General features: G+C 61.4%; 1 protein-coding gene across 1 annotated transcript in view; it reads right to left on the reverse strand.

Moving 5' to 3' along the window:
* Positions 1-14,397, reverse strand: part of LSG1 (large 60S subunit nuclear export GTPase 1) — a 37,321-nt gene extending 22,924 nt beyond the window's left edge. Inside the window, exons 1-2 of the mRNA XM_044421126.1 lie at positions 14,265-14,397; positions 11,824-12,114 (exon numbers count right to left, since the gene is read on the reverse strand). Coding sequence (XP_044277061.1) covers positions 11,824-12,114; positions 14,265-14,397 — 424 coding nt within the window. The remainder of the gene's footprint in view (positions 1-11,823; positions 12,115-14,264) is intronic.
* Positions 14,398-14,487: the final 90 nt, after the last annotated feature.

Here is a 14,487-nt window from a genome sequence, read left to right on the forward strand (position 1 = left end):
GCTCCGGGGCCGGCGAGGCGCAGGGAGCGCCCATCTGCTCTGCTGACCTGGCACGGCCTCGGGTGGGATGGCCGATTCTCCGGGAGACCGACAAGCGACCTCGACCGGCTGGCGATTGGGTGCCGCTTGACCATTTGTGCATTACTCTCCAGCTCCGACCCTTCTTCAGTCCCTATTTCATTTCTTTGGGTTTTTTTTTGGGGGGGTTGTCATAGACCTGCTTTTGGGAGAAGGCACTGGGGCCTTTCTCTGTCGTCTGACATGAATTTGAGCCACCTTTTCTTTCTCCATCGGACCCAGAAGAAAGTGTGGTTGCCTTTAGCATCCCTCGCTAGTCTCGGTCCATCTCTGCTCTCGCCTTCTGCCCGGCCTCTGTGCCACCTGCCCTGTTTTCTCGCTCGTTCGCTCGCTCGCTCGCCTGACCTCCGGCCCACTTCCAGGGGTACCCTGATTTGTTCTAAGGTCACCTTCATGCTTTCGGTGGCGCCACCCTGCCCTCCCTCGCCTTCTGTCCTTCACTGTGCAGAAGGCGGCCGTGGTGAAGCCCTCCTGAATATTCTCACCTTGTAACCCTATGATGAAGCGATCCCAGATGAGACGTTTGTAGGGGACAGGATATAAAAGCTTTTAATGAATAAATAATAGTGCCAGAAGATGAGAGCCCCCAGGGCGGAGGCCTTGACCAGCGACTGGGGAAGAGCAGAGGACACATACGAACAGTGCCATCACTAATGGAGCGACTCCATCAATGCTAAAGGAAGTCTGGAGGCCGACAAGCGCGGAGGTGGAGGAGAGCCCTTCGCCGCAAAACACGTCCCCCTGGAGCCGTGAATGTGGGGAGTGTGAGTCAGGGCATCCTGGAAGCGGCAAAGCAAGGATGGAATGGCCAGGCAGCGCTCGCTGTGCGGAACGCGGCCGAAACAAAGGAAACAAGGCCAGCAGCAGAGGAATCGCAGGCCTTTCCGTAGGAGAGAAACGGTTCTGAAGAAACAGAAATTGTGAAAGGTTTTACATACTCGGCTCAGTCCTTAATTCGAAGGGAAATGGCAGCGCAGAAATTAGAAGGGGACAGACTTGGAAGGCAAGCTATGAAGGACCGAGAAAAGAGGATCCAGTGTAAGGATGTTCCACCGGATCGCCCAGGCCGTTGCATTCCCAATCGTGACGTGTGGTGTGAAACCTGGGCAGGGAGGAAAGCCGACTGACCAGAAGAAAATGGGTGCATTTGACAAATGGTGCCGGAGGAAAGCTTTATGGAAATAATAATAATAATAATAATAATAATAATAATAATAATAATAATGGAGGCCCTGGAGCAACAGAAAGACATGCAACTCAAGCCAGAACTTTCCTTTGGAGGCAAAAAGGACAAAACTGAAGCCGTCATGCTTCGGACACATCATGAGAAGGCAAGCCTTGCAGGAGAAGATCCTGATGCCAGGAAAGTCAAAGGAGGAGGAGGAGGAGGAGGAGGATCAACTTGAGGTGTATCCGTTCCTAGAGGAAGCCGCGGCCTCGCCTGCACGAGAGCTGAGCAGGGCTGTGAAGGACGGACAGACGTGGAGGACAACCATTCACAGGGCTGCCCAAGTCGGAGGCGACTCGACAGCTCAGAACTGTAACACCGTGCCAGGGACGTTCTGGGTTATCTGCCTGCACAGGAAGACCAAGAGCTCCAAAGAAAACAGCCTCAGTTCCAAGAGAAGGGAAACATCTCGTCCCTCGTTAAGGGCGCGTGAGGCCCAGGGGTCTCGCCTCAGCCTCTGCCATTTCCGCTCTGCCTAGAAGCTTATCACTTTCTGTGTTGGCTGTCCCCCAGTCCAGAGCCTCCCATCTGGTACATGATGGTTTTCTCTGCAAAATGAGTAGCTAGCAGGGTATCCAGTTGCTGGATTCTGATGTTGCAAAGATGTTCCTTTTCTGGAAGATGTTTGATGTGTTCCCACTACACAGTGGATTTGAAAATTCTTTAGTGACATTCCCAGGGTAAGTAGAAAAGTATGTGCAAAACCGGCTGAGCGTCCGTGACCGGCCCAACGTCACCCAGTGGCTGAGTGGAGTCTCCCCAGACTGGAAGCATTCACACATCACGCTAACCCAGCTGGGGTCAACTGTGGTTGGGTGCACAAGCAACCCCTTGTGAGCCTGGCAGTCGTCTGCCACGGCTTGTTGGCCCCTCCTGCCCCCCCCCCCCACTTTGGGCTTCCCACAGATGTTCCACAACACTCTGCTGGAGGACCAAGTTCTGCTCCCTTCCCTGCTGCAACCCCGAGCGGTTTCCAGCTCTCTGGCCGTCTTCTTCCCCCCCTCGCCAAGACCACAGGACCTGGCTTGGGGGTGCCCTGCCGCTCAGGCGCAATGGGGACCAGCCCTGGCATGACAGGGAAGAGGCTGGAGTGGCGAGTTGCTGAGAGAAATGAACATGTGAGTGGCTGAAGTGCAAAAAACGGGCTGTGATTTGCACCCCCTTCACGGTAGGATCCTCCTCCTCCTCCTCCTCCTCCTCCGTGCTTTATGCCAGGGAAGAGTAGGAGCTGTCTTGTTTTGTTTTGTTTTGCTTCTTTGTACGTTGGCAGAGCTAATTATGCTGCTCAGCAAATACACTCGGGAGCAAGAGTGCCTCAACAGGCCATTCCGGGGCTGTTCTAGTCTCTCAGCATCCCCCTCGCCCTGCCTTCCCGTGCCAGAAGCCCCCTTTCCTGGGACGTGCCCTGGGGAGCTCAGTGGCTTCTGTGGAAGTGTCCCCTCCTTCGCCTCTCCTTCTCATAGAAACATAGAAACAGAGCGAGGCAGAAGGGGTCTCTCGGGCCATCTAGTCTGACCTCCGGCACCAGTCGGCTCTGCTCACGGCATGCCCACCATGTGGACATCCAGCCTATCCTTGAACACCCGCACCGATGGGGCCTCAACGACCTCTCATTCAGTTTGGATGCCAGGAAGTACTTCCTGATGGTTCCGACCCCCAGGGTATGGAAGGGGCTTCCAGGGAGGTGGGTGAGGCCCCACCAGTGGGGGCGTTCAAGGACAGGCTGGGCATGCACATGGTAGGCATGTCATGAATGGAGCCAGTGGGAGCCGGGGTCAGACTAGATGGCTCTGGCTTCGAAGCCCCTTCTGGCTTACTCTGTTTCTGTGTTCTCCTGCCCTGCCAGTCCCCATCCCGGTGCACATTTTGCATGTTTTCCTGAGCCTCCAGGTGCCTGGGAAGGTGCAAAAATGTGTCCCTCCTGTTGCTTAGGACACGAGGTTTTAATGGTGAGCTGTCAAGAATCTGGATCCCTTCAAAAGGTAGTTTTGAGAGGGAAATGGGGGCTTTGGGCAGCCATAGGAGATGCCCAGACTGACTGTCCAAGCGGTCAAATCCCATTTTCCACAGACAAAGGGAGCAAGGAAGCATTTTTGCTCTGTCTCAACCTCTTGAAGGGCCAGGGGCAATGGCAAAACGGCCACCAGCGTGCAGAATTTCTGGGGAGAAGAAACTTTATGAGGATCTTAATGAAAGAGGGCATCTTCTTCTCATGATCATCGGGGCTAACATTGTCCCTATCTTCAAAAAAGGAGAAAACAAAGAGAAAACAGGGAACCGCAGATCAGTTAGTCTGACATCAATCCCTGGAAAAATTCTGGAGAAAATTATTTAAAAATCTGCCTGCAAGCACTTTGAAGAAAATGCCATGATTAATAGAAGCCAATGTGGAGTTATCAAAAATAAACCCCGTCAAACTAATTTAATTGCATTTTTTCGACTGGGTAACCTCCAAAATGGACAGAGGGAATACTGTGGACATAATTTACTTAGACTTTAACAAAGCTTTCAACTTAGTGCCCCACAAAATTCTGATAAGCAAAATAGGAAAAAGTGGACTAGATAAAAAAACTATTAGGTGGATCCCAAACTGGCTGTTAATTGGACAGAAAGAATGCTCATCACTGGCAGCTTCTCGTATTAGAGGGAGGCAACTCATGGGCTGCGGGGGGGGGGGGGTGCAGTCCTCAGCCAGTGCTCTCCAGCATCTTGTGAATGGTTTAGATGAGGAAGTGCAGGGAAAGATAATCAGATTTGCAGATGATACTAAACTGGGTGGAATAGTGAACACCCTGGAAGACCGAATGAAGATCCAGGGCGATCTTGATAAACTTGAACACTGGGCTGAAAGCAACAGAATGAGAGTCAACAGGGACAAGTGCCAAGTCTGCTACCTAGGAAAAAGAAACCAAATGCATCAAATACAGGACGGGGAATCCATTGCTCAACAGATCTGAAAAGGAAAAAGATCTTGGAGTAATTGTGGACAACAGGCTAAATATGAGCCAACATGATGTAGCTGCAAAAAGGGCAAATGCTATTTTGGGATGCATTAACAGAAGTATCACTTTCAAATCATGAGCAGAAGTAGTTCCCCTCTACTCCACACTAGTCAGACCTCACCTGGAATACTGTGTCCAGTTCTGGGCAACAAGATTTAAGAAAGATGCAGGTAAATTAGAAAGGGTCTGCCAGAGGGCAACAAAAATGATCCAGGGTTTGGAAACACTGCCCTGTGAGGAGAGACTGGGAGAACTGGGCATGTTCAGCCTTGAGAAGAGAAGATGGGGGGGGCGGGGCATGGTATCCCTCTATGAGTACCTCAAAGGCTGTCACAAAGAGGAAGGTCAAGATCTCTTCTCACTGATACCATAGTGTAGGACACAGAATAACCAATTCAAGTTGCGACAACCGAGATTCAGCCTGGACATCAGGAAAAGCTTCCTCACTGTCAGAGCAATATGACAGTGGAACCAGCTGCCTGGAGAGGCGGTGGGCTCTCCCGCACTGGAGACATTCAAGGAGAAACTGGGCAGCCATCTGGGTGGGATGTGACCTGCAATAGCAGGGGGTTGGACCTGATGACCCTTATGACCCCTTCCAACTTTCCTACCCTATGATTCATACCTTTAGTTTTGCTTTACAGTTCACCTTTGACAGCTGTCAAGAGAAACCAAAGGAGATTAAACATGCTGGAACATCTTCCAAGTGGTGTCTTGTGCTGGTACCTGCTGCACCTGGGTAGCCAGCCCTTCCTGGGCATTGCGCCAGGCAAGCTTCAAAGCCCACACTCACACACCTGTGGGAGCTGTTATTGCGTAAGAGAGGTTATATTGAAACAAAATGATAGCCTGGGTTCTCATGTGAATTGTTTTGCATAACAGCAACAGCCGTACGTGGGCCGGCCACGGACTGCCCTTCCACGGGGCGGCTCAGGGGCTGTAGAGATGGTGACTGCAGAAGCTGGATGCCAGGCTGGCCTTTGCAAGGGGAAAGGGGAGCCGCCGCGCTGCGCTGGCATGCCTTGCGGTGGTTGCCCGGGAGCCGCCTGCAAGAGCGGCGAGGGCATTTTCTTTTCTGCCCATGCCCGGTTGGCGGCGGCTCGCTGGCCCTGAAGAGGCCCCCCCCCGGGGAAATTTGTCACGGGTAGCAAGCCACAGAGGCCCCCGGCAGCCAGACCCCGTCCTTTCCTGGGCTCTCAAGGTCTCTGGGGCCGGGCAGGCAGGGCGGCCTCTTTCCCGGCCCCATGTGTGCCAGGAACAGGTCGCACAGACGACCCAGGCACCCCTGTGGCACAAGCAGGGCTGGTGCCCAAGGGAGGGCCGCTGGGGCCCGGCGCGGTGCCCCCACAGCCGGGCAGCCGCGCCTCCCCGCGCCCCCCGCCTCTTGGGCTCCCGCCCCTCGACCCATCGCAGGACAGGCGCTCCGCTCCTGCCGGCGGCCCTCCTCGCAGTCGCCCCGCTGCGCCAAGGGCGAGCCAGGCCGGGCTGCAGGCGGCCGGCGGCGGGGAGCGGGCGCTCCGGCCTCTGCGCCCGGCGCGCACCTCCGGCCGCCCAGCGCAGGGGCAGCGCAGGGAAGGAGTGTCCGCGCTGCGCTGCGCTGCGCTGCGAGGGCCCAGCCGCGCGCCCCTCCCCAGGCGCAGAGCGCGGTCGGAGGATCTCTGTCAAAACAGGAAATCCCGGATCTTCGCTTCGCCGCCCGCGGAGCGAGCGAGGCAGCCAGCAAACAATGCGCGCCGGCGGCGGGCGGGGGGGGGAGACGGGAAACGCGCCGAGGCCGCATTCCAGGGCGGGAGCCTCCCCCCCGCCGCCGCCGCCGCGGGGACAGGGTTCCTGGCTCTCCCGGGGGCCACTTGCTCCAGGCCCGCTCCCCGCCGCGTCCGGTTCGGCGGGCATTCGGGGGCGGCGCAGGCGGAGGCTTCCTTCGGAGGCGCGCTGGACATGCGTGTGCACACGCCCCCTGCACGCCTTCGTGTCAGCGCCGCAGAGACGGAGATGCCCCCGCCCGGGGAGGGGCTGCCGCCCAGCCGGGGAGCCCCCGCCCATTCCCGGCCGCGTCCCAGTGGAGCGGAGTGGGGGGACGGGCCTCCTCGCCCCGGCTCCTGAGCAGCGCCGCCAGACCGGGAAGGCCCGAGCGGGCGAGGGGCGAGTGCGGAATGGGCGGGGGGGGGGCGCCGCCACCTCCTTTCAAAAGGTGGCACCGGAGGTGGCGGCTGAGCATAGCGGGAAGGTTGCCTTGGACTCTGCAGGAGACGAAGCCCCCAGAGACGAAGCCCCCTGCCTTGCATTCCGGGAGGCTCCAGTGGCCTCTCCTGCCGCCGGGCGGAGCTTTCCTCTGGAGACGGGCCCGAGCCCTGCAAGCAACCACGGAGGCAACGCACTGAGCAGGGGGCTTCCCAGCCACCCCCCCCCCGGCCCGGGTGAAACGAGGCAGGGACCGGCTCCCGAGGGTGATTGGGGGCCCCCCCCCCCCGCCAGTCCACAGGCCGGAGCTGCCAGCTTCCCCAACCAGCTCTGCTGCTCCTGGGCCGTTTTCTCAGACCCGGAGCTGGAAGGAGCCAGGAAGGCGCAGGCCCGCGAGGTAGCCCCCCCCCCGGCTGTCCAGTCGGGTCTTCTTTCCAGCCCCAGACCGTCCTTGCCGCCCTCCCCCGAACCCTTTCCAGCCTTCCTGTGTCTTTGTTAACCTGAGCTCTGACTAGTGTGGGGGCGTTCACCCTTCGCCTGACTGGGAAGGGGTACTTCTAGTAATGCAGCCTGAAATGGCATTTGCCCGTGTGGCAGCCGCATCACCTTCATGGAACTGCAGAATCGAACCATGGAAGGGGCCAGGAGGCCTTCAGGCCCAACCTCAGTTAAGCCGCCCCCCCTCCGGGGCTGTCCGGCAGCAGCTTGAATGCGTCCGGGGGCGGGGGGGGGGAGGGAAGAGGCCGCAACCTGCAGGCCTGCGGTTCGCTCCATTGTCCCACTACTCTAGCAGTCAGGAAATTTTTCCTGGCAGCCGGCTGGATTCTGGCTTCCTGGAACTGGAGCCTTTATTCCTGCACTCTGCCCTGCACTGTGGGATGATAAGGAAGAAATCCTCCCCCCGCCCCCCCCCCGCATGGCAGCCTTTCAAGCATTTGAAGAGTGCCATCCCCTCTCCCCGCCCCCCCACCTTCTCTTCTGGAGGCTGCACATGCCCAGCTCTTCCCTCTCCGCACAGAGCTTTGCTTCCAGTCCCCAGATCGTCCCCCTTGCCCTCCTCGGAGCCCTTCCCAGCCTGTCTGCATCCTCCCTGAACTGCGGTGTCCAGAACGGGACGCAGACTGCAGAGGGGGCTTGCCGAGCGCTGAGCAAAGGGAACTCGGCGCTTCCTCGCTGGGCCATGCGGAGCTGGCGACCCACAGCAGCCCCAAGAGCCGCCATCCGCAGCGTCGCGGAGCCAGGGGCTCCTTCAGAACCCACAGCCGGTCTGTGAGCGCCGGCCCAGGCCGCGTGCCCGGGCTTGGGAAAGGCGGGAGGTGCCCGGGCCTTCTCCGCCGGCTCTGGTTTGGCAGGTCGCGGCCTCCTCACCGGAGTCGGGACACGCCTTCCTCATGCACACGGAGGACTCCAGCGAGTGGCGCAGGCGGCTGGGAAGAGGCCGGCAGCCGGCCAACCTGCCCAGCGGCTCCCCCCCCCCGCCCCCCCCCCCCTCAGCAAACCCCCTCATGGCCAGACGGGGAGCTCCCCTCACAGCTGGCGGGCTCATGGCAAGCCTTTGCCCCTCCAGGCAGCCTCTCGAGCCAGGAGGGAGGCTGGCAGGGCTGGGGGCAGTGAGGCCGGTCCCGCCAGCCCCCGCTTGCCAAAGCTCCCTGCCCCTCCTCCTCTGCGCCCCACAGGTGCTGGCCCTGGCAGGCGAGGGAGGATGGGCAGGAGGACCGCCAAGCCCCCGGGGGGGGGCAGCAGCCACAGGAGGAGGGTGACCGGGACGGGGAGTTGCTGCCAGGCCACGATGCCTGCCTTTGGGGATGGCCAGGCCCACGGTGCTGGGGCTGGGCCTGGGCCTGGGCCTGGGGGGAGCCCTGACTGGGCCACTGAGCCCACGGGCCCTGCAGCCTCCCTCTGAACCAGCCGGCTGTGCCGGTCACAGCTCGGTGCAGCATGCCAGGCCTTTTCTGCAGTGGCCCCACCCCTCTGGAACGAGTTGCCCCCAAGGGTCTTCCAGGCCCCATCGTGCTTCCCGGGAGCCTCGCAGCGCCTTGAAGGCCACGGGCTAGTGCCTGCATCCCTCCAAGTTTTTTGGGCCGCCGCCTGGGCATAGGACCGCACTGGCCCACGTTCCCGCACCACTGCGCACTCCCCTCTGGCCAGAGAGAGGGGTGGGCGCACAGCCCCGGCGGCTGGCGAGTGGGCCACGGGGCCCTGCTGGGAGTGGGCCCTGCTGTGTGCCCACTCCTCCGGCGTGGGGCCAGGCCGGCGAAGGCCGCGTGACGAGAGGAGCGCCTCGGGGAGGAGGGGAGCGTTCAGGGAGGGGGCTTGATGGCCAGGTGCCCCCGTGGCGCTGTAGTCAGGTCACCTGGGTGTCTGGCCACTTCACCCGTGCCCCAGCCGTCCCCGTCTCCCTCCACTCTTCCAGGGCACAAGATTTCCAGAGCAACTTTTTCCACAGCCGGCCAGTTCTTCCTGTCCAGAAGCGCTGCCTTTTGCTCAAAACAGGAAGGCTGCAGCTGTGGAGGATGCAGGCGAGGAGCAGCCCCCCCCCCACGGAAAGAACCAGAGTTTCCAACCCCCGCCTGCAGGATGAATCCCAGAGGCCCGGAGGTGTGAACTGTCCGGATGCCGTTTGCAGAGCCTGAAATCAGAGGCGATCTTGTTGTTTTGGCTGAGCAGTGTTTTCCGCCTTGAGTGCCCGACCGCCTGGCCCTTCTGCACCTGCGTTTCCCCGCTGGCGCATCAGACCTGCGTCCCGGATGGCAGGCGCTTGCCCAGCGCTGTGGCCCAACTCTGCCCATCCCTCCCCCTTTGCTAGGCAGACACCCTGGCAGCCTTTCTGTCAGCCCCGAAACCAGGAGGACGAAGAGCGGAAGCAGACGCTCAACCCGCCGCCTCCGCAGCAGAGCCTCTGCCTTCCCCCGGTGCTCCTGTGGCCGCCTGCGGCGATGCCTTGGAATTGGGGACTTAGTAGAGTTGGGAGGGCCATGGGGTCCAACCCCCTGCTCAGCGCAGGGCCCCAGGTCAAAGCATCCTCTCAGGGGGCTGTCCAGCTGCACCTCGAATGCCCCCAGTGTGAGGGAGCCGCACCCCCCCCCCGTCACTGGTCCCATGGTCGTATTGCTCAAACAGTCACAGGACGTTTTTCCTGATGTCCAGCTGGAATCTGGCTTCCTGTCACTTGAGCCGTGTCCTGTGCTCTGGGGTGAGCGAGGCAGGGTCCTGCCCTTCCTCTTTGTGACAGCCTTCCAGCACTTCTAGAGAGCTGTTGTGTCGCACTTCTAGAGAGCTGTTTCCTTCTGGAGGCTGCACGTGCCCCGCTCTCTCAGTCTCCCCTCAAAGGGCTTTCTTTCCAGTCCCGCATCATCCTCGTCACCCTCCTCTGGACCCTCCCCGGCTGGCCTGCATTGATCTCTGCGGTGCGAAGTGGACACAGCACGGCAGAGGAGGCCGACCCAGGCCTGACTCCGGGAACTGCCACTTCACATGCCTGGGAAGCGAGATTTCTGTTAATGCAGCCCAAAATAGCATCTGCTATTTTTGCAGCCACATTGCATTGTTGACTCAGAATCAGGTTGCGCTCTGCAACAATCCCAAGACCCTTGTCGCTTACGGCATTGTTCAGCCAAGTATTCTCTGTCTGGTGCAGATGCAGTTGCTTCCGCCCCCAGGGGCAGAATTGGCCTCGGTCCCTGCTGAACCTCGTTCGGCTTTTGTCAGCCCAGCAGTCCAGCCCAGCAAGATTGCCTTGCCCCGTGTCTCTGTCTTTAGGTGTTAGCTGTTTACTAATTTATTAGACTTGTGGTCCACCTCATTAGCCACAAGACTCCCACCCTGTTTTGTGTCATTGCAAATCTGACAATTGTTTCCTGCACTTCCTCCTCCACATGATGAATGAGCCCCGGACTGAGCCCTGTGGGTCCCCCCCTCGCTGCTTCCCCCCCATCTGAGAAGGCGCCCCGAGGAGCTCTCTCCGAGTCCCGTTCTGCAGCCAGCCGTGGCTGCACCTGGTCGCGGCTCCACCGGCCCCCTTGGAGTTCGTTTGCTAATCAAGACATCCGGGGGCACTTTCTCAAAAGCTTCTCTGAAGGCAGGACAGGCTGTCCACAGCGTTCCCACTGTCCACCGGTCAAAACGTGGAATCGGTTTAGTCTAGCAGTATGTTGGCTTCCATTATTTCCATTTACTTATGTGTTGAATTTTTATCCCCCCCCGCCCCCGCCCCCGGGCCTGAAGGGCTTGCTAGGAGGTGAACATGCAGAGAACTCATTTGAAACATTCTGTGCTAGAATATATAGTGAACTCGGCAGAACTGGATCCCCTCACTTCCCCTCCCCCTTTTTGTGCCAAGGGGGGGCGATGCGTCCCGGCTACTTGTTCCTCCTAGAGCCCGGTGAGGGGCATGGTGAGAGCACGCCGGCCCCTGCTGCCACGGCTGGGGGCTCCCTGCCTGCAGTCCCCTCGGGTGCCTTCGGGGCTGGATGGGGCCCTTGCCCTGCCCAGCTGTGCCGGTGCATGGACCCGGCTCCAGTCTTGCCCCAGTTCAGCAGCGCCAGCCGGGCTGGTGGGCTCCCTCAGCTGCCCCCCTCCGCCCACTGCAACCCACAGTGAGCCACCCGGCTGCGCCGCAACGGAGGCTCCTCTGGGCCGCGGGGGAGCTGGCAGCCTGGCCGGAAGCAGCTCTATTGCCGGATGCTTTTCCAGGGAGCCAGAAGGTCGTGGGGGGGGGTGCCGCATCCTGTCCGGGAAGCAGCTCTGAGCGTCCCGGCCAGACAGGACCTTCCTCCAAAGACCGCCGGGGCCCAGCAGAGGACATGCTTCCCTGATGATGCTGGCAAACTCGGCGGCCAAAGGACCGTCCCGCTGGGGGGCATCGGGGCCACGATGTGGGTGCTGTGCCGAGCTTGAGCCGGCCAAGCATGAGCTTTGCTGGGAATGGGGGCTCCTGCAGCAGCCGTGGGGCGCCTTCCCCTCACTTGGCAGCAGGGCTCCGCCGAGCTCCAGGCGGCCCTCGGATGGCCGCAGCCGGGGAGGGTCCCATGCCTCTGGGGCTGCCCTCGCACCCCTGGGAGCTCTCCGTGCAGGAGAGCCCCTCTCTCAGCTTCAGCACCATTGGACCACCCCCCCCAGCCCTCCCCAACATGCTCTGGAGGATCCAGGAGGTCCATCCCAGTGGGGTGAGACTGGAAGGGCTGCTCCCCCAGCCCAGAAACTGCACAGCGCAGTGTGAGCCAAGGGCCCCTCTTGGCCGCTGTGCCTGCACATCTCTGGCTGCCCGTCTCTGAGTGCGGGGCAGCCCTCGGCTCCTTCAGCCACGGGGCGGCCTGGAGGAAGAGGGATGCCCACTGTGGGGCAGAGGGTCCTCCTGGGAGGCGCCACACGCCCTTCCCTCCAGCCGAATCGGACCGCCTGGAAGCAGGCAGTCCTCGCCACCAACGGGGGAGCGGCACTTGCGCGCCCCGAGCCGGATGCTCCGAAGCAGCAGCTCTGGTTCAGAGCGAGGCGGTCCCATCTCTCGGGCTTCATCCCCGCCATTCCCCTGGGGGTGCAGGATCGTGGCCCGGGGCTCCGACTCAGGCGGGAGCGCGACCCACACGGTCCCCCACAGCGCCCGCTGCTCACGCCTTTCCCCACCCCCTGGAAGAGGGGTGCCGGCGAAGAATTGCTCTCAACAGCCCGGCACGTCCTGGAACGCGGAGCTCTCTCCTCCCTCGGGGCCAGCCTCGCGCGTGCAAATCGCCGGAGCGCCAAGCCGCTGCGAGAGCCGCCCTCCTGCCCCGCCGCTCCTGTTCCCGGGATTTCATCATCCCGGGTTATTGCACGGGCCGCAGGCCGTGACGAAAGGAGCACCACATCCAAGAGCACACGCAGCTGGGGCGCATCCTCGACTCTGGAGGGCACGGTCGTCCCTGGAGCAGGAGCTCCTCGCTCCAGGGCACGCGGGCTCGGGTTCTCGGCGGAGCTTCGTCGGCCACTGGCAGCGCGCTCTTCCCGCGCATCGACCTGTTTAAGCCGCCCCCCCGCTGGCCCCTCCCGAGCCGCCGGACTGGGCAGGATGCGGCCGCCCCTCCCCCGCGCGCTCCTCCGAGCCGAGCCCGGCCGAGCCCTCGCGGTGCCCTAGTTACGCAGCAGCCGAGGCTTGGCGGCCGAGGCGCGTTGCATAATCCGCCGCTCTCGCTCCAGTTTCCACTGCGGCAGATTGGCGGGCGGGGGGGGGGGGGGGGCGGGCCGGGCGCAGCGCTGACAAGGCCGCGGCGGGGGGGCTCGCCGCGCCTCGGCTGCCAGGCAAGGCCCGCACGTGGCCGCCGCGCTTGCCGCCCGCCTCGCTGCCGCGGTCACGGGGCTTCCTGCCTCCGGCCGCAGCCGCCCGTCTCTCGCCCTGCGCTGGGCTTCCCCGTTCCCCCACCTCCCCGTCGGTGGACTTGCTGTCTCTTTGAGGGGGGGCCGAGAACACTGCTCCTGCCTGCAGATGTGTCCTTGTGCACAACTGCTCTGCTCCCCCACCCAACGCCGTGATGAAAGCCCTGTGCACAAGCCCACGCAGCCCGTGAGCCTCGGGAAAGCCCAGCTCACCCAGTCCGGCAGCAGAGGCCCGTTAGGGCGCCCCCCTTCCAGCCCCGAGGCCCCCGTCCCGGGGCTCCTGGGTGAGCTCTGCGGGGGCCCTGCTTGCTGGCCGGCTGGGAAACATACCCCTCGAGTGCCCTTCCAGGTGGGCCTTTTCCCAGGGGGGCTTCCAGTGCGAACGCTGTGGGCACAGGAGCTTTGTCCCTTTGTGCCAGGCTGCGAGGAACGTGCCTTGGCCCCCGTACCCCCTCCAGGGAGGGCTTGGACGCGCTGCCGGGACCTGCCCTCCTGCCCACGGGACGCTTCCAAACGAGGCCATTGCTGTGTGATCGCCTTGCCTCGTGTGCAGAAGGCTGTGGGGTTTCTGGATGGGGCCACCTGCTACTTCAATCCCCCCCCACCCGCCCCCATGTTTTCTCAGCACTTTTTCCAGCTTTTTCCTCACCAGAAAAAAAGCAATATGGAAGAAAAGTCAGGTCCACTTCCCAAGGGCCTCTGAATTGTTTCTGCTGGAGACCCATGTCCTAAATCTGGGCAGCAGAGGCCTTGAGCAGATGTGCCACCGCAGAGGGCTGCCCCCACCGAGACTGGGGGCCCTGTGTGGGGGGCGCCGCATGGGCCTGCAGCACCCCTTGCTTGGCACCACAGCAGAGCCCGTGTGCGAGACCCAGAGCTGAACGGACTTGCCCACTACCTCCTGCATGAGGCTTTGGCAAGGGGCAGCATAGAAATGTTTTAATAAATAAATAAATAAAATGCAGGTGCGCGTAGATTTCAATGCCTTCTCTCTGTATATATGTACTCATGTGAAGCAGTTCCATAACGACGAGCCGTGAGTGAGGCAGAGTAAGGAGGGGTCGCTTCTGCTGACTTCCCACTTGGCTGGCCAAGCTGGAGACGGCCTGCAGGAAGCCGCAGCAGGCACTTCTCGGACTGGTGGCTGGAAAAGTGGAAGACGGAGGTCTCCGGGGCCGGGGGCAGGTCAGCGGCAGGGGGCTCCTGAGGTCTGGAGAAGCGCTCCTTGCAGGCTGCTCCGGCATCCCTGGTTGGGTCCTGGCCGCTGGGCCAGAGCCGGCCCTTTCTGTGCCCAGAGCAGCAGGGCCGGCACTCTGGTAGCCAGCAGGCATGTCTCCCAAGAACCTGCGAGGCCGAGCCAGAAGGCTCTCAGCCCTTCATCTGAGCCCAGAAAGCGGCTTTTGGCAAGGCCGGACCACCGTGACCACCTGCCGGGTAAGTCCTCTTCGCTGTGGGAACAGACACCGCCATCTTCCGTTTTGCACACTGAGTCAAGAGCCACCGTCTGTCAGGTGAGATAATCTCCAGGCATTCGGTGTCCTCCGTCTGGTCAAACCCCATGGCTGCTTCCGCCCACAGGACTGCCTCTTCCCATATGTACCCACCAGACCCCAAAGCCATCCTCGGGGCCCTTGGTCAGGCGCCTTCCCA

This window comes from Varanus komodoensis, unplaced genomic scaffold (genome assembly GCF_004798865.1).
Source record: "Varanus komodoensis strain SLA01 unplaced genomic scaffold, ASM479886v1 scaffold115, whole genome shotgun sequence".
In the NCBI taxonomy this organism is placed as follows: domain Eukaryota; kingdom Metazoa; phylum Chordata; class Lepidosauria; order Squamata; family Varanidae; genus Varanus; species Varanus komodoensis.